The sequence below is a fragment of the Falco naumanni genome, chromosome 6, assembly GCF_017639655.2.
Source record: "Falco naumanni isolate bFalNau1 chromosome 6, bFalNau1.pat, whole genome shotgun sequence".
Lineage (NCBI taxonomy): Eukaryota > Metazoa > Chordata > Aves > Falconiformes > Falconidae > Falco > Falco naumanni.
The window spans coordinates 13,533,833-13,552,769 of record NC_054059.1 but is presented as its reverse complement, the minus strand read 5'-3'; the positions used below and the strand labels follow the sequence as shown (position 1 = coordinate 13,552,769).

Below are 18,937 nucleotides of genomic sequence, written 5' to 3'. Positions count from 1 at the left end.
GCCATAGTGATTCATGTGATTGTGTTATAGCAGCTTATAATAACCAAGCCCTGTCATTCTTTATAGTCCCAGTTTTCTAGTTAGATATTTTTAAACCATCTCCTCATTGTGCAGTTGTTTTATTGAAATGACCATAGTAACTCTTGAGATATTTCTCCTGAGTTATTAAAGTTAATTTAGAATTCAACAATGTGAGCACGTAAATCAAACTCAGCCTAATTAGTATTACTTACTACTTATATTGGATAGTGTCTATATGTCCCACTGAGGTAGTGAGTTTTTGTTGTGCCATGCGTGATGTAAACAATCTAAATAAAGTATGTGTGCATTATCCTGACAATTAGATATCACAGTGCCCCAAGACGTTTTACAATCCCTTAAGCAAATCTTAATCCACTTTATCTCCTCCATGGAGATCATTCAAGATGAATTAGAGATGCCTCTAGAAAACAAAGACCTGGTTATGAATTCCTGTGAGGACAGTTAGAATCATGGCTTGAACATGAAGCTGAGACACAGGAGACCTGTGTTTCTAATAGTTCTTTTTCACATTTTCTGCATGACTCTGCTCAAGCCTGTCTTAAAGGCATTAACCATGTAGATGTTGTAGCACCTGCTTATGAAGTGCTGGTTCAGAGAGAAGCAAGAGTGGGCTGCTCTATGAGGGAAACCAGGAGACAGCAGGACGTGCACAGTGGCCTTGCTGGAAAAGTCAAGGTCCCACAGCACTCAAACGAAATGAGCAGAGGAGGTCTGTGACGATAGCCAGGCCCAGCTAATATTTCAGATCACTAGACGAATCCATAGTGATGAGGCAGAGCTGACATCAAGCCAGGAAGTCAAGTCACAGTGTCAGGATCAGGATTTGGTCCAGTGGTCTCCAGGCAAGCCCATAGTGAAAAAGCAGCTCCAAGGCTGCTTGACCTTGATTCCAAATCTGCAGGTCAAGGTTAAAAAAACCAAAGTACATAGCTTACACAAACAAAGCTGATTCAGCTTAAGTGTAGCTCCTGAGTGAAGGGGCACGGACCCCCACTTCTCACAGCCCTTTTCACAGTAGTCTGATCGAAGTTACACATTCGCATTATCAGAGCTGATTTTGAGCACCAGCAGCTAAAGCTGTAGAGGTATGTGTGTGATGGGGGTGCACCGGCTTATGGCACCTTGGTACTTAGTTGAACAAAAAACTCAGAATGGAAGATACTCACTAGAAAAATGATTTGATACCCACTAGAGAAATGACCAGGAAATGCTACGCTTATGACTGAATTCTTTCTGTCTCCTAAGTTAGTAAAGAAATTAGTAAAGCACTAATTTGAGACACCTCTCAGTTATCTGGCATGAATTAAGCAAATCTGCCTTTCTTCTGAACCCTTGGCTTATGTGTTGTGTCTATTGTCAAATGAGTATTCAAATAGAGTTTTAGTCCTCCTTTCCTCCTAGATAGCTGAAGGTTTTGATGGTGATAGCCTTGAATCCTAATGGATATTCTCATCCAAAGTGAGGAACGTATGATTTATGATTTATAATTCCTTCAGATGGGGATCGCCTCTTCAGAGGGGGAGGTAATCACACTAAGATCTTCCTAATTCAAGTGCTAAAAACATTAGTTCAGTAGTCTAACAGGCAGTGTTAGACCAGCAATGCTTTCTCTGACTTGACCAGATTTTAAAGAAGAAAGCAACTGCAGATGCATTTAATGAGGGAACCAGTCTGATCAGTAAAGCTGACCAGTATAGCTACAGGCTTGAGCATTTTGAGGATCTTGCTTGCTGCTTTGTCTGATATCTCAGTCTTAATGGAGCTGAAGTATAAAGGCACTGAGATGCTCTGATTGGATCATTTCTGGGAAGGCATATGGAGAAATTTGTACATGCCTGGTGAAGTGCTGTAAAAATGAGGGCTACCTGCAAGCATTTCTTCCATATCTACTGTTTTGAAGGATACGGGTTTTGATCAGGCTGTACTTTAGTTTTACTAGCCACTTCCATACTATTATTGCTCTGAGATTCTATGCCAGAGTAATTTACAGTTCTCTCAGTTTTAATTTGCTCATAGTTGTATCTGAAAGTTCTTCAAGTTGCCATTTTGTGTGATTTAAAAAGCTGTTCAATAATAAAATGTAATAGAGATGTTTCTAGTCTGCTACAAAATATTGTGATTAGAAACATATATGGATTCACATTGTGGCTTTTCTACATCAAATCTTCTATCTCCATGCATGAGATTTCACTTCTCGTATCACCTTTCAATATCCTGCATAACTTAGTTCACATCTTTCTAGATTTCTGAATTATAGGATTCAGTTGCCATTTCCCTAGAGGCAAAGACAATGGCCATCTTTCCTTTGCTTCAATTTTCTGCTTCTGGGAAGCAATCATTCTACCCTTTCTCATCATCTCCCCAAGCAATGTAATGTTGAGACAATATTTTTAAAAAATCCCTGCTAATGATTTTCATGTCTGTTTGCCTCCTTACTGATCTCTTGTTCTCTGGCAATTCCTGTCTATCTTTTAAGTAGTTCTTAGTGGATATCTAATCATCAGTAAACGTGATAAATATACAAATGATACCTCTTTCTCAGCTTTTCTTCCTTCTCCCTTTCTCTGGTGACAGCTTCATCATCATTCCCACCTTCTGAGCTTGCTACCTTAAAATCAGCTTCAGCTTCACTCTCTTTTTCTCTCATTATGAGCTAGAATCACCAGCACAGACACTTTTGCCAGTCACTTTAGTGATTGAAAAATGGTTTCTGCAGCTTCCCAGCACAGTCAATCTAAAATAGTGTTGCAGGTGGCCTTGCCTCCTCAGTATTACCATGGTTTTCACCATTGTGTATGTAACATTAAAAGTCATGCACTTAAATGCCAACTCTTTCTATCTCCTGCATCAGCCTCCATCTCGCTTTATGCCATGTCTTTCTTTTCCTTGAGAAGTGCTTTATGACAAGGCAAAGGTGGCTAAGGGAACACTTAGTCTTAGTAGCATGAACACACAGTAATACTAAGAGGAATGGAAAAAATAAATCTCTCAGAAACTCACAGTACCTTGGATGTGGCTCTGGGTCTCTTTGGCTGTTCATATCTTCATCTTCCATATAACTCCCAGAAGATGGAGTTGTCTTCTAGTTAATGAAGTACAACTTCATACCGTGTTTTGCTCAAAGGATTTTTCTGAATAACCACGTATTTCAGAATGTATCATGGAAACACATTCTTTTCTGACTGCTCATTAAAAAATTGTTTACATTTTGACTAGATCAATTGGGTTTTCTTAAAACTTGTGATTCAGATTTGCAAATTTACAATTTATTTTTTTCTTTATATTCATATTGGCCAGCTGCAAATAGCTGTATTCATCTTACAGAATGCAATAATGTAAGTATATAGAAACAATGATTAAAAATTATAAAAATGCTAAGATTATTATATTTTCGCCTAGGGGGACCTGTTGATAGGACATTTGGTGAATGGTCAAATTCTGTGATGCTACAGCCATTTCTATACACTAACTCTTTCTCAGGGACTAAATTTTAATAGTTTCCATATTTTTTTTTTTTTAGAAAGATTCTATTATCCATAACAACAATTCTTAATGCTCTAATTAACATTTGAGCTTTTAATTTTTTGTTTTCCATTTTTATTCCCATTCCTAGAACAAAGAAAAGTTTGGAAAAATAATTGTAATATTATGCTTCACCTATTTTAATTTTATCAAGTTAGATTTTTTATCCTAACAAATGTGCAATCAGAAACATCTCAAGAGAATGCATATGTCTATGTGATTTTTTACGAGTCTTTGAAATTAGTATATTCCTGAGTTGTTCCTAAAATACAGAACTTGGTACTGAACAACAAAAGTACACAAGACCAAGAAGAAACACTTGCCTGCTCCATATAAGTTATTATTTTTTTTAATTATGCAAGTACCAGAAGATATCTGAGTGTTTATTAAATGCATCCTGATCATTGTCTGAAGCCATGCTCCTTTCTAACTTCCTAAACATTATACGAGTCGTATTATTGATATGGCAGCATATTACTGTCTTTTGTTACAGGCTTTTGGAAGCATATTAAAACATCATACAATTATGTGACTGCTCATGTCTTTACTTATTCTTCACGTTGTTTAGAGCACTGCAGCAGCCTGCAAGCTCAAAATACAGATGAGTTCATTATTTCCTCTAAGGTGCTTTTTACTAATAAATGTATTATTTTGCAACAAAAAAGGTAATGGGTACCTCTCTTCCCCATTGCATTTTCTATGGAGTACAGAAGGGAATTATTCAGAGATCACTGTTAAGGTAGCTTGTTGATTAACCTAAAGCATTATCCTTCACCTTCAAGCAGTGAGCCCATTTAAGACACAATTTGCTTGACACCAAAGGAAGGACTCATGCATAACTCATGCCTGATTAGTGAAAGTATCTGTGAAACACCTACTGCTTCTGCCTACACCAATACTGTGTCTTGCTGCCCAAAACTTTAATAATTAGAAGGTAGCTGTTACGGGCTGTTGAGTTACAGGGATGCAAGTGCACAGCAGGATTCTAGGGACATCCCTCTCATCTCCCATGGAGCAGTAGGGCATAACAGGGTTCTAATTTAAGAAGACATCATTTCTGTGTTGGTAGTCCTAAGAAGTAGTATATCTGTTCAGTTGTAATTTCTTAGGAGCTTTTTTCTACCTATTTTCTGACAATTGTTCAATGTTGGTTCAGTGTGGAGAGATTTCATGAGTATTACTAGTAGAGGGAAAAGTACCTGGTTGATCTTATGCTCATATAAGAGGATGTCACTTCACCACAGTCCTTCTGTTACATATAATCTTGTGAGTGGTGAAGAGGTGGATTTATCCATGTACTGATAGAAGAATTTTAAAGATCATCAGGCCTGTTCAGATGCAGAGTTCCATAGCAAATCTGGAGGTCCACAAATTGGTCTCCTTGAAAAGGGGATATCACCATTTGTGTTTAATACAAATTGTCTTTTAAATGATGGGTTTAAGTGGGTAGAGCAAATCTGTTATGAATATAATCTCTAGCATGTCCATCTGGCCATTTGATGATGAGCCAGGCAAGACTTTGTTCCCTGTGTATCCAACATGAGCTGACAAATAAGCTTATTTATTCTACAGAAGACCAAAAGTTTTACTGTTAGGGTCAACAGAATAATTCTAATATGTATAAATGTGATTCTAGTTGGGTTTTCTTAACACAGATGTTTGCAGAAATACTCAGTATTCTTAATTTTAACACAAAAATCCTTTCATATTCTTTATTCTGAACACTTGTAGCAATGGCAGTTCTATTCATGACCATTTTACCCAGAAATAAATTTAGCACTACTAGAGTTCTGTTTAGTCCATGAGCAAACATCCAGTCATTTTTCTGTCATGCCTTGCAGTGAATCTGATTTCCTGTTCTAAGGTGATTAATATTATTCAAGGGGCTGATTCTGAAATGTAACCAATTTTTTTTGAACATGAGAGGCTAATGGTTGCATACTAAAGGGAAGGTGATGATGACTCATGCCACTTATTCGGTTGCTTTATCTTTTATTTAGCAATCCAGATCAGTCAAACAGCTACTGGAAGTTGCACTACGCAGCTTATAACTCATTTAGGGTTATAGGGATCATAACAACATATTTCAGCTTTTCTATTCTAGGCCATAATCTACAAGGGCTAGCATACAAGAACTACACAATATTTTTTTTCACTCTGAATTTTCTTGACACATTAATTAACCACTTCTGTGCAGCTCCAAATAAACCGCTTAAATATCATTCACATATTACTGTGTGTAATCAGGTCATTTGGATAGTCACGGAAAATTCTCCATTCCTATCAGCTTGGAGTTCATCAGTTCCAAAGATATTTTATTTTACTCAAGTAAGAACAGTTAGCAGTTTCCAATTACGAAATTTTCAGTAGAGTAGTATTGAACAGGTTGTCTGCAACTGCAGCATGAAAATGAAATAAAGGCAAAAGGAGATGCATTTGTAAAGGATATTAAAATGAATCCATTAGGGGTCAAAGCAATCACTAAATTGATTAGACTAGACTACTTAAGTAGATTTTTCTGAATCAATAATTATTATGGAGTCATCAAATATGTATGGGTTCTTATGTGTAGTTGAGCCACTGTCTTGTAATTCATACCAATGTGCATCAAAAAAAAGCTTAAAGAATTCTAAAAAGAAGGGCTCTTTCTCTTGTGTTCCAGCTTAGAACTGGGTAAAGTTTTCTTCCATCTTGAGCATATAAATTTCACCTGCAAGATTCAGAAGAATAATGGTGCTGTGTTTTTAAAGAAATAAAGATTATATTCTACCTCCTGCATTCTTCAAATGTTGAATACAGTCAAGTACCATGGATGAGATTCCTTTTTCTACTTTTTTCTTCTTCTTTTTTTTTTTTTTAATCTTTGGGAATCTCTTTAAAATTGAAAGTATATATCTCTTTAAAATTGAAAGTATATATCTCTTTAAAATTGAAAGTATATAGGAGGCTCAAAAAGAGAGGCTGTCCAGAGAATGAAAGAATGCAATGTATTCTGCACCCTAAACATGTTTAACATGTTTCTCTACAATGAAACTTTCCAAATTTTTTTCTGCCAAAATCCTTTATTATTATTATTATTGTTAGCAATACCTAGAATATCACTGGAACTGCCATAATACAAATAAACAAAAAAGAAAAATTTCCATCTAGGAAAGTTTCAATTAATTGTGTCTACATAGAACAGGGCACATCCAAACTATAAGAGTGATCTGAGGAGTGACCATGCTGGTTACTTGTCAGTGTTATGTCTTCAGCATAAATATTCCAAGAACATGTAGTCAGATTGGAACAGAAAAATGTAGTACAGCAATAGCTCAAATATGGTTTTAACTGAGACCATAAAACTTGCTGTATTTGGTGTCCATGGGAAGCTTTATATTTTAAATTCCTTAATTTAAAATGGCACGTGCAGATTTTCTTCAACTTCTGCTTAGATCAATCTTGGTTTAGTTTTTCTTTATCTTTTTCTTTTCATCTTTCTTTTTAACTTTACAATCTCATTTTTATTAATATTCTCATTGACTGTTTTTCCAGTATTATGCAACTTCTGTGTGTGTATAAATAGCAAGAATACTTCTGCCATAGTGCCTGTAAATATCCTCATTGGCTAGTTTTCTGCATCACAAGTTCAGAATGTGATGTTTTGGTAGGGTAATTAAAAAAAAAATAAAAAATTCAACTTTCGTTTTTCCCTTCTGCAGCAATTGCAGAACTGTTGAGTTCCAGTATTTGGAGCATTATTTTCTAATACAAACTTAACATAAGAATACAACAAAGTACAAAGTGAATGACATGTCATTCTCTTACTATCTGTGTGTAAGAAACTGACATTTAAGCTTCTGACATGTGAATGACCCAGCACCTGAATTATACACATTCTCCTCTAAAAGGCCTGCTGATTTTCGTGCTCACAATAAATAACTATTTCATAACACAGATGTAAACTAAGTTAGGGAGTAACAAAGCCACATTTCACAATGGAAATACAGCTTGTCCTGCTCCAAGCTCGTTGAAAGGAGTTGTAGACTAATAATTAATGTGTGTATTAGATTTTTTACCAAAAAAATACAGTTCACAGTGGCACTGAAGAGGTGGGAACAGTTTTACATGTCCACCTGGCCATGCTGATGGGCTGAACTAGTTGCCTTCAGTCAGATTCCATTAAATTATCTTGCACCATCAAACATCAGTGCCATGTTGGACATTATAGGCACATCCTCTTGGAATCATTCAGCAAAGTGACTAAAGAAGGACCTAATAATCTGTGCGAAGCTGTAAGAGGCAGACTTTGCAGGATATAGATCAAGCATTTTGGCAAATTGTTTCAACTATTGGTCTATATGTGCTCTGTACTCTCTTTGTCTATGCAGAGATCCAAAATCTTCTGTGAAATTTTTTTTAAAAAAAAATATTGCTTGACTGTGAGTAGAAGAAAAGTTTGTCTCCACCATGAATGAGAATATATAGAATCATGAAATCATAGAATCATTTAGGTTGGAAAAGACCTTTAAGATCTTTGAGTCCAACCATAAACCTAACACAGCCCAATAAATAAATATGTTTATAATCATTGCATATAAGCCATAAGTCAAATGTTTTTATATTTAGGTTTTGTGTTATCCCTCACCTAAATATTAACCAATATTTCTGAAACTTTGGTTCTAAGTAGTGCTTAGGTACCACGATGAATGGCCCTATTTAAAATACAGAGATAGACAGAGTCCAGAGAGGTACTGTCCTAGACTCTCACCATTTATCCAGTCCTAAAGTGTTTTTTTGTTTTGCAGAGTGAATTCCATTGAATAACATTGATTTCCTATTTCAATAAAGGGAACTGTCATCCAAAATGTGCATGAAACATTAAAGCTCTTCTAGCTAATTAGATAGATAGGTAGATACAGAGATGAATACTGTGCATTTTAAAAAAAACAATATTGTCTTATACAGGTTATATTTAATTTTGAAAACTAAATAACTGTGGGTTTAATTTTATTTATGTGGTAAATAAAATAAAAATCTTTCTACATTTTAAGAACTATGGAAAAATATCCATTTTTAAAATGTTAATGTATTCCTGTATAACCATTGATTGCACGTGTAAACATGCAATCCATTTTATGCCCCAATAATTCTGAAACACCTGAACTCCTCTCCCTCCACATATCACCTGAAAATTCACAAGACTAAGCATCCCCTTAAGGTCTGGGAATGTATTTGCCAATTTCAGCCCAGAGGGGATTGTAACTAGCATTGTAAAGCCCTAATGATAGTTTTATAATGAAACCCTGAAATAACCTCAAGTACCACCTCACTAATGTGATTCTATAATACATAACCAGTCTAATTTGAAACTAAAAGTCAGTTATCAAGGAATACATTTGTAGAGTTAACATTGTTAGCCTGTTAATTTTCCTCTTCTCATGGATTTGAATTACAGTTTCCTTTCAAATAAAATCCAGTGATGAGACACCTAATGGTTTTTTGCTTTAATTTTTCTGTTCTGATTGCTTTTACAGCTGTCCCCCATTGTCTTTATATTTAGCCCCCTTGCAGAATCCTTGCAGCAGAATCATTATGCAGATCAAAGTATAGTCCTGATGTCCAAACTCTTCCAACTGCATTAGCCTCTTCATAAATTGATTAGGAAGAGCCTTGCACAGGAAATGGCTATCAACATGGCTTACATTAAGAATGGAGCTGGTGCTCCAGACGTGTTATCATCTCTCTGAGTGTACTTGCAGCCCTGTCAGTTCCTTAAAAGTAGTGTGAGTCTTAGCAGACACTAAGAGTGTTGCCGTGGAGTCATACTTAGATTTCACAGCAAAGATGAAAGTGATTTCCAGATAATAGTTGAGTTAGAAAACAGAGAAAATAAGAATGAGTAAACAAAAGTCCAAACTGCCTATTATTAGATTTGATACCTATTTATTCTGCCTCTCTATGTCTGTTACAGATATAATACTGATCTTGTTTGGGGGGTTGGGGGGGGTTTAGATGGAGAAAAAAAATAATAATTCAGAATTGAAATTATTCTTTCAAGGAAAAGAAATCAAGTGCTATACCATATTACTCTCATATGTGTGGAAACAATGAAGTCTTTTAATATGTGAATCTCCTTAATGGGTCTGTCTTGAAATTGTGCCTGTATAGGGGATAAAAGCTCTGTTATTGCTTCATTAGCCTGTATCTAGCAGTTATGTTTCCCAAAGCAATTTGCAGTATCCTCTTCCTTTCATTGTCACATTTGATCATTTTAGTATTTGCTGTGAAGACATGACAATGTCCTTAGTGTAAATTTCAGGGTATAAACCAGTACATTCAATAATCCTTGTTAAGAAACTTAATCAGAATCTAGCTGACAAATTATATGCCACACAATTAATCCATAGTACAAGTGCATAATAAACAGAAGATTACACTTTCTCTGCCAGCTAATGTCCTATAAATTCCTGCTTTTCTTGAAATGTATTATTAAAATTTTTGTTATTGCTATACTGTTATTATTGTATGATGCTTTAAAGTATGAAACAATTTTTTTTATTTTGTGATTTCTTTTACTAGTGGCTAGCATTCAGAAGCTTCCTGCTGCATCTGTTTTAACTGACATCAATTTCCCTATGAAAGGAAGAAAAGGAATGGTTGATTGGGCACGAAACTCAGAAGACAGGGTCGTCATTCCAAAAAATATCTTCACCCCTATGTCAACAGGTAAAAAAGCATATCAGCATGTTAATTTTGTATTAGCTTTAAGAAGGGAACTCAGTCTTTGTCTCATAGGACCACTGTATGATATAAAGTGGTTATTTTATCCATCTTCAAAAGAAATCCAGTACCCACAGCTTATCCCAGAGGGAAATGATGGGGCTTAGCATCTTGAACAAAAATGCTAGAGAAATCGTAGACATTTTTTTCTGTGCCAAAGAGCTTAGTTATTGTGTACAGGATTGCACCTGTGGTGTTATGAAGTAACCTGAAGTGCAGTTCTGCTGAATCCCCTGAAAGTGTTCCACTCCAGCAGACTGGGCCATTCAAACAGGTCACCTAGCTTTTACCAAATGATGCTCAGCAGGCACATTACCCTGGCTTCAGGTACAATTCACAAATACCATTGCGGTGTAGATATCTGACATTAGAGAATTTACTTGCTAGGCATTAAGGTCTAAAGACAGTCTTTGAGAATGCTTAATTATAAAGGTAAATGAAATAGCATGGATGTCTGCACACAATGATGGATTTTTTGAAAATATGATTTTCACTGGTTTAAATCTTTTGATATATTCCTGACAGTGCTACGTCTTTATGACAGCCTTCCAGGATATAATTCAAAATTATGATGGTTTATTTAGAATAAAATTTCTACTAGAAAGATAAATGGTATTCACAGGTTTTTATGCTGATCAAAGCTTGTGAAGGAGAGTTTAAAAATCTTTCTCTTCTTGCTCTTTTCAGAACTAGATGAATCAACTGTATTTGTACTTGGAGCAGTGCTATACAAAAATTTAGAACTCATTTTGCCCACTTTGAGGTAAGAAATTTCATAAATAAAGTATGAATTAAGCTATTTTGGGATCATAACTACACTACATGTCAGGATAAAAGCAGAAAACCAAGATTATTTGCATATTAGTATTGGGTTTTTTCCCCCTGTTATTTAAAATATGTGTGTGTATATGTGTCTCCTTCATGCATAGTCATTTATATGATGGAAATAACCTTTTTATCAAATTGGTTTAATATATATTTCACATAATCTATATGAATTACAGAAATATTTGCTTAGACGTATGCACACTGAGGTACATTAGTGCTCAGGCCATTTATGCTTGTGCTTCAAACTACTTTGTCCAGTTAGTAAAAGTGATCTAATAATGGCATCATAACCTGATGTACTAAGGTTGTCTACTCTACTTCTACAGAAGTCTCTAGTAATGGTTTTTCAAGTACGTTTTCAGTGCAAGTTGTATTCATAAGGGACAGCAGAGCTATAGAGGGGATTCATTGTAGGTACAAGACATGCATGTGCTTGAACAGCTGTGGCATGTCAGTTATGAGGGCCATACACCTACATAAAGACAGGGGAGGGTCTCTTGTTTCACTTTTTTCTTTCTGTACTTGATAACAGACAATTTTCAAACAAACATTTCACCCCCTCTTCTCAAATTACTGGTTAAGATCATTTCATGGTTCATTAATACTATCTTATTTCACATGATCCTGGGCACCATTTGTTTTCTAATGGCCTTTTACAGTACAAGAAATGGGTGCAGATTGTGTCACAATAGCTGCTAATGAATTCACAATAATTAGAAAGGATAGTAATTAGGAAGCCCCCATATCACAGTTCCCTGTTCTATTTAACCAAAACTTCAGGATTTGAAACTAAGGATGAAAAACCAGCAGATTTTTGCCAAAATCCACTTGAAAACAAAAAAGACTCCATCCTAAGGAAAAAAAAAACCAAAACCAACCAAAACTTCCTAGTAAAGTTGCAATGCGCTGTGCAGTGAGTAGCTGCAATGCTGGGGACACAAATCTCTCTGAGGTAAAGCACAATTTGAACAGTGATGTCCTGTCAGGACACCTGGAGGCCTGGGAAGTGCTGGTGAGAGCTGTCCATGCTTAAGGCATTGTATAAATGACATCTCAACCACTTCTGAAACGTCAGTAAACACTTTCCATTTGTGTGCCAGTTCCTGAAATAAGCCAGGAAGTAAGACATGTTTGTGAGAGACATCTTTTCTCCTATATTCAAAGAAACAGATCCAAATAGCTGCTGTACTCAGTATTTTTGGCAGATTTAGAGGCAATCTGCTAATCCTAGGAAAGTATTGAGGTGGCCATGTACCTTTCAGACCTTTATATTGTAAATCACAGTCTATGATCATGCCTTTCCAGCTCTCACAGATCAACATTTTCAATTTATAGAAAATAAGCGTGAACCTTAAACGCTGTATATTTGCTTATATGAAAAGCCTTTCAGGGCTTTTATTTAATCCATTAAAAAAGTAAGATTAATAGGCCTTTCTAGATATCTCCTAGAATCAGTAACATCCTAAGTAGCAGGAATAGGGGCAGAAAAGGGGCATAAAATTACAGCAATTTAAGTACTGTGGACTACAAGAAAGCGCATCTTGGTTCTGAATTTTTTTGCTTTTATCTATTCTTCTTTCAGCTGGTTACTGATTTACACAGCAAATTTGACCATTTCTCTGTACAATTCAGTTCGCAGATAGGTTTTGTGAGCTTCTAAAGCGAAATGGTCTAATAGTCTATGTATACCTATTCATAAAGGAAGCCTTTAGAAATTCAAATACGAAGATATCCCACTTTGCCTCTCTGAATAGGTTCAGTATGATTTGACTCCAATTCTCAGCTGCCCAAGAAGGGGAAATGAGCACTATTAGTTTCTCTTATGTTTTTGAATAGGGAATAGAAGTCAATATTAATCTGTGATATAAAAATATAACACATATTCCCAGATACGTCTAGCCTCTTCTTTGTTCAGAGAATAGCACCTCAGCCCTCCCTGAAGTTCTTTAATATTTATAATGAAGTTATACTGAAACTTTTATAGTTTACATCTCTGATGTCATCAGAAAGTGTTCATGCTGAATTTCTTTGCCCATGTTAGATATATTCAAAATTCGATCTCATGCCCTTAGAATACTACCTCAGTGGCACAATTTCAGACTGATTTAATAGATTCATAAAATCATTGAACTGTTTGAGTTGGAAGGGACTGTCCAAGATCACCTAGTTCCAACCCCCTGCCATGGGCAGGGACATCTTCCACTATATCAGGTTGCTCAAAGCCTGGTCCAACCTGGCCTTGAACATTTACAACGATGGGACCTCTGGGCAGCCTGTTCTAGTGTCTCACCACCCTCGTAAAAAGTTTCTTCCTTATGTTTACTCTAACTCTACCCTCTTTCAGTTTAAAACCATTGTACCTTGTCCTGTGACTACAGGCCTTGGTAAAATGCCTTTTTCTGTCTTATAAGCCCCCTTTGAGCATTGAAAGCCAGCAGTAAGGTGTTCCCTTCTCCAGGCAACAATGCCATGTCTCTCAGTCTTTCTTCATAGGAAAGACGGTCCAGCCTCTGATCATGTTCACGACCTCCTCTGCACAGGTCCCTGCCTTTCTTGTACTGGGGACCCCACAGCTGGATGCAGTACTCCAAGTGGGATCTTGTAAGAGCACGGTAGAGAGGGAGAATCGCCTCCCTCAACCTGCTGACCACACTTCTTTTGATGCAGCCCAGGAAACAGTTGGCCTTCTGGGCTGCAAGTGCACATTGCTGGCTCGTGTCCAATTTTTCATCCACCAGTATCCTTAAGTCCTTCTCCACAGGGCTACTCTCAACCCCTTCATCCCCCAGACTGTATTGATATTGGGGATTGTTTCAACCCAGCTGCCTGACTTTGCACTTGGGCTTGTTGAACTTAATGACACTCACATAGGCCCACTCCTCAAGCCTGTCCAAGTCCCTCTGGATGGCATCCTTTCCCTACAGTGTATCAGCTGCACCACCAAGCTTGGTGTCACCTGCAGATCTACTGAGGGTGCACTCAATCCCACTGTCTTCTGTCATTGATGAAGATACTAAATACTATTGAATGCATTTTTATGCATTCAAACCATTTTAATGTTCATTCAGATGGAATTCTGAATTGCAAAAAAGCTGCAACTGTGCTTAGTGCTGAATTTGTTGAGCTATTAGACTCCTTACAAAAATTAGAACAGCAATGCAGGTTTTAAAGGAATTGTTCTTATGGGGTAGTTTATCATTTTACATTCATTCAGGTATGTGAATGAAGTGGAGGTTTCTATACATCCCACTCCATTTGGAAAAGGTTTATTTTTGTATGCTTATATTTTGCAATGAAAAACTATCATCTTACTATCATCTGTACTAATCTTATTTACATGTAATAGGCATTATTGTGATAACCATATTAGTGCTGAACATACACCACAATAGCATTGTGTATGGAAAAAACCCCTGTAAAATATGGAAGGAGGTAACACCATCTAGGTTTTTTATATGATACCCAGAAGTATGGTGCCTATGTACAATGTATGAATTAAAAAAACATTCTGGAAAAGAATCTTATGCAATACTGTTCTAAATAAAATTGCAGTTGCTGAAATATGTTAACAGTGGGAATAAAGGTAAACAAAACAATAAAGTAAGGTAAAACGGGCTTTTGTTTGAGTTCAAAGTCCACATCATTTACACCCTGACAACTTCATAAAGAGGTGATTTCTACTGGCTACAGTTAAATATCTAGAAAGCTTTACCACTTTGCATGTGATTTCAGTCCCTGGATGCACAGGAGTTAGGGTGGGAGCAAAGTAAATATTTGATTGTAGTTTCCAGAAGAGCAAAGGTGACACACATTCCAAGACATTTCTTAATATCAGCACTAAAAGGTGTGCAAGCTTCTGCATCATCACAAGGAACTTCTTTGTTTAAAATAAATAGACAAATAAATAAAAAATATCTCCATATATCTTTAGGGAAAACCTTTCAAAACACCTAACCACAGAATACCCATCTGGTACATCATAGGTGTAGGATTTCATTATTTAGGGCAGCCTATACAATATATTTCACAAAGTCCAAAATTAGCTGCATTTTACCATATGGCCTTGATTTTTTTTGTTTTTACTGGCATAGAGTCTATTAAAAGTAGGTCTCGTAAACACAGTGTGAGATGAGAACTTGGCAATTACATTAATATAGAACTTTTTGGACCATGTGTTTAATCCTAGTAGTACATGTATATTATTCAAAGAATTTTTTTCTAGGGCTGCTTAAAGAAGAGGTTAGGGAAAAGAAGAGAAAAGCATTTTGTTCTTCCTTATAAAAATAGAATATTTTTTTCCATGCACAAGTAAATAAAATTCATCTGATTCTATTTGTTAAGATACTTTGCTGCACTGCACTATTTCTGTAATGTCAAATGGATTTTTTTAAAATCATATATTGAAATATTGAATACTTTGAGCACTATAGACTGAGTATTATTTCCATAGCTCTTGCATCCCTGAGCATGTTTATGTTATTGTTAGGTTCACAGAAAATTGATTCTCAGTATTATACTCATCTAGAAGATATTATGTATAATTCCTCTCCTGGGCTCTCTGAAGGAATACATTGCATATTGTGAGATAGTTTTTAACATTAACAAATAAGAACAAATAAAGAATCAATGATTTTGCTGTAGCAAGACTTTTTTCCTGTCACTTAAACAACCACTGTACTTTTCCTGCTATAATTTCCTGCACTGAAATGTTCTCTTTCCCCATTTGAAACATCATTCCTAATCCCCTCCTTCGAGTGCTATACTGCAAAAAAGGCCCTTAAACTTCCTTAGGTCAGCTTTGTCAGACTGAGGACAGAGTACCTCAGACAGGCTTTTACTGCACAGCATTACTACTATGGCATTCATAATTTTTTTGTAAGGTATACAACATTTACACATTGAACTATAACTTCTTTCATGCTGTCTTGAGATAGCAGCATGCCTTATTCATAAGTTCATTTTTCTTGACCAACACAGAGACACTCTAAAAAGAAAATAAAATATGAGTTTCATATCACACAGAATCAATATGTATACCCTTATGTAAAAGAATAGCCTCAAAACGTGTATACAGATAGAAAAAGAACTTAGTAAAATAACTATATTTTATTAATATTGTTCTTAATTCACATCATAAATAACACACAGACAAAATGGACAGCCACTCTGGAAGCTCTTCTTGAGCCTTTCCTCAATCAAACTTCATTATCTTGAATCTTCAAGGATTTATTCAACCAGAGTTCCCAAGGAATTTAATATAATATATTTTTTGAGTAATTGATTTCAAAATTTGACCCTGATGTGCATTTTTCTGCACAGTCATCAGAGCACCATCCTGTACAAGTTCATTTTAGATTTTTTTTTATGAGGGAGAAGGAGGTAATGGTGAAGTCACTCCCCACCTGTCATAAAAAAGCAGTAAGATGATGCAGTTGCTGAGGAAGCGTGAGATAGGTCATTCCTATTCTATGTCATTCCCAATACATGAGCGACTGGAACTCACATATTCCACCTCCTGGGACATTTTGTAGAAGCTGATTACTTCAAATCCTGAATAAGCACTAAGCTGTTGTCTAAAAAATTATCTACAAGAAAGATATCAATGGCACTGTGATTTTGAGAGAAAGTCTTGTAACTACAATGCTTTAAGCTTTAATTTGATGGCATCGTAACGTGTTATGTGAGTTGAGAATATACTTGCCAGATTGTATTCTTCCAGGGACTATCTAAACAGTTAAATATGAGATATGCAAGTAGGCTTTCAGCCCAGACAGGACAGCAATAAGTGATGCAGATTTAATTTCACAGCGATATAGCCAGTTACATTTACTTTCAGGTGAAATAGTCTGCTAGAGGCTGTTGAGAATATAAGTGGATTCGTAGAGTTTTAAAGAGACTAAGGTAAAATTGATGTACCGAGGTTACAATCTAGGCACCTTAAGTACTCTTTTGGATCTTACCCTAGAACCATCAGAGCTGTACCAGAATTAGATACAGCAAGGAAACATTTCTCAGTCACAAAGACTGACTGTGACCAAGTACAGGTGTGTCATTATTTACATTATCTTATATGAATTTCCAAAATTGACAAAATCTTTTAATAGCTACCAAGTTCAATTTCTGCCTGTCATGATCTGTTAGAGAAATCCATTTTGTATTTATTTGTGGGTTTGTTCATTTGTTGTTGTTTTTTTAATTATGCCTTACTTGGGAACATTTCTAGATATTCAGCTACTGTATGTACAGTAAGGTACCATCATTACTCCCCCTCTACGCAACACACTGAAAATTTGCAAAACATTACATGTTAGTCTGATAGAGATACATGATTTTGTCAACAATGTGTGAGACTTTAAAGTGCAGCAAAAGGGAGGAAATAGAAATTAAGTAAAATATAAAGCCACTTCTGTTATATTTCCATTATGTTTCAGCTGAGTAAAATTGGACTAGAATTCATACCTTGCCCCAGAAGAATAATTTTGTTCTGTGTGCTGAGTAAAGTGCCCACTGAGTTAAGTTTCTATTACTGTAGCCATGGCAATTCCTGTTTCAATGATCCAGCAAAATGGAATCCTCTCCTAAATACCATTTCCCTAGAGAAAATAAGCAATTAAACAACAACAACAAAAGAATATTTTTACTGTCTATTATAATTGCATCTGAACTGCCTAGTTTATTCTTTGATAACATCTACCTGCGAATAAGTCTTTCTGTGAGGTTTCATGTTTGTTTATGTACAATCAGCAGAAGGTGTTGAAAGCAGCATTACATAGAAAGGAAATACCATAATGATCATCAGAAACAGTCAGGCTGGTAACTGATGGCTGTTCTAAGCTTGAGAGGGTCATAAGAAGCAAGGATCTCAGACATGAACATCATGTCAACATGTCTTTACGCCTGTGTTAGCACAACCTTGGCAATACTAGGTCTGTCCTGATCCACATTTCACATGAAAAGAGAAATTGATGATTAATTACAGAAATTAACAGAAAATTATTATTTTGAGTAACCTAGTACAATAACATGAGACCAAACCCACTCTCATATGAGAAAAAATTGATTTGGTTTGGTAGGCTTTCGGTCAGTGCACAACTATGGATTATATTTTTTAAAGTATTTGCCCACTCATGTACCAAATTCAATGATTTCTCAGAAATTGGAAACTGGTAGGGTTTTTTTCACAAGTGCAGAATCAGCACAACTGTAGAATCTTCCACTGCGCTCATTCATCTTCACAATTTTACAGGTAACAGTCAAAAAAAGTCCGACACAGCACTTCGGAAGAAAAATGACTGTCTCTTAAAACACAGCTAGTAGGTCTATGTTGAGAGAAGCAAATGATATGCATTCAAACACTGACAGAATGTTTGTGTCGTCAACACACCCTTCTAATTAGGAAACTGTACTTTAAGGAATGACGCTTCTGCCACCATTGTTGCTCTTCAGCCTCTCATGTTTAATGAGTGAATGTTTTCACCACTTCCATATATTTTCTCCCTGAATAGTTGTCACAGAAAATACTCATTAAATACTTCAAATGTAACATTAGAAGCCTCATTTAACCTTATACTAAGTTAAATCTTTCATTTTTACATGTTTTTTCCTAGGAATTTTACAGTTGTCAATTCAAAAATCATTGTTGTTACTATACGACCCGAGCCCAAAACTACAGATTCTTTCCTGGAGATAGAACTGGCCCATCTGTCTAATGTAAGTACAAGGATAGTTGATAATGCTTTTCCAAGAGTATTTACCAGATCATGAGAGAAAGGTGTGTGGTGTT

General features: G+C 35.9%; 1 protein-coding gene across 6 annotated transcripts in view; it reads left to right on the top strand.

Moving 5' to 3' along the window:
* ADGRB3 (adhesion G protein-coupled receptor B3) overlaps positions 1-18,937 on the top strand; it is a 466,435-nt gene that overhangs the window by 253,188 nt on the left and 194,310 nt on the right. For all 6 annotated transcript variants that reach the window (XM_040598982.1, XM_040598983.1, XM_040598984.1 and 3 more), the window contains 3 exons: positions 10,126-10,272; positions 11,014-11,089; positions 18,762-18,864. In XM_040598982.1, coding sequence (XP_040454916.1) covers positions 10,126-10,272; positions 11,014-11,089; positions 18,762-18,864 — 326 coding nt within the window. The remainder of the gene's footprint in view (positions 1-10,125; positions 10,273-11,013; positions 11,090-18,761; positions 18,865-18,937) is intronic.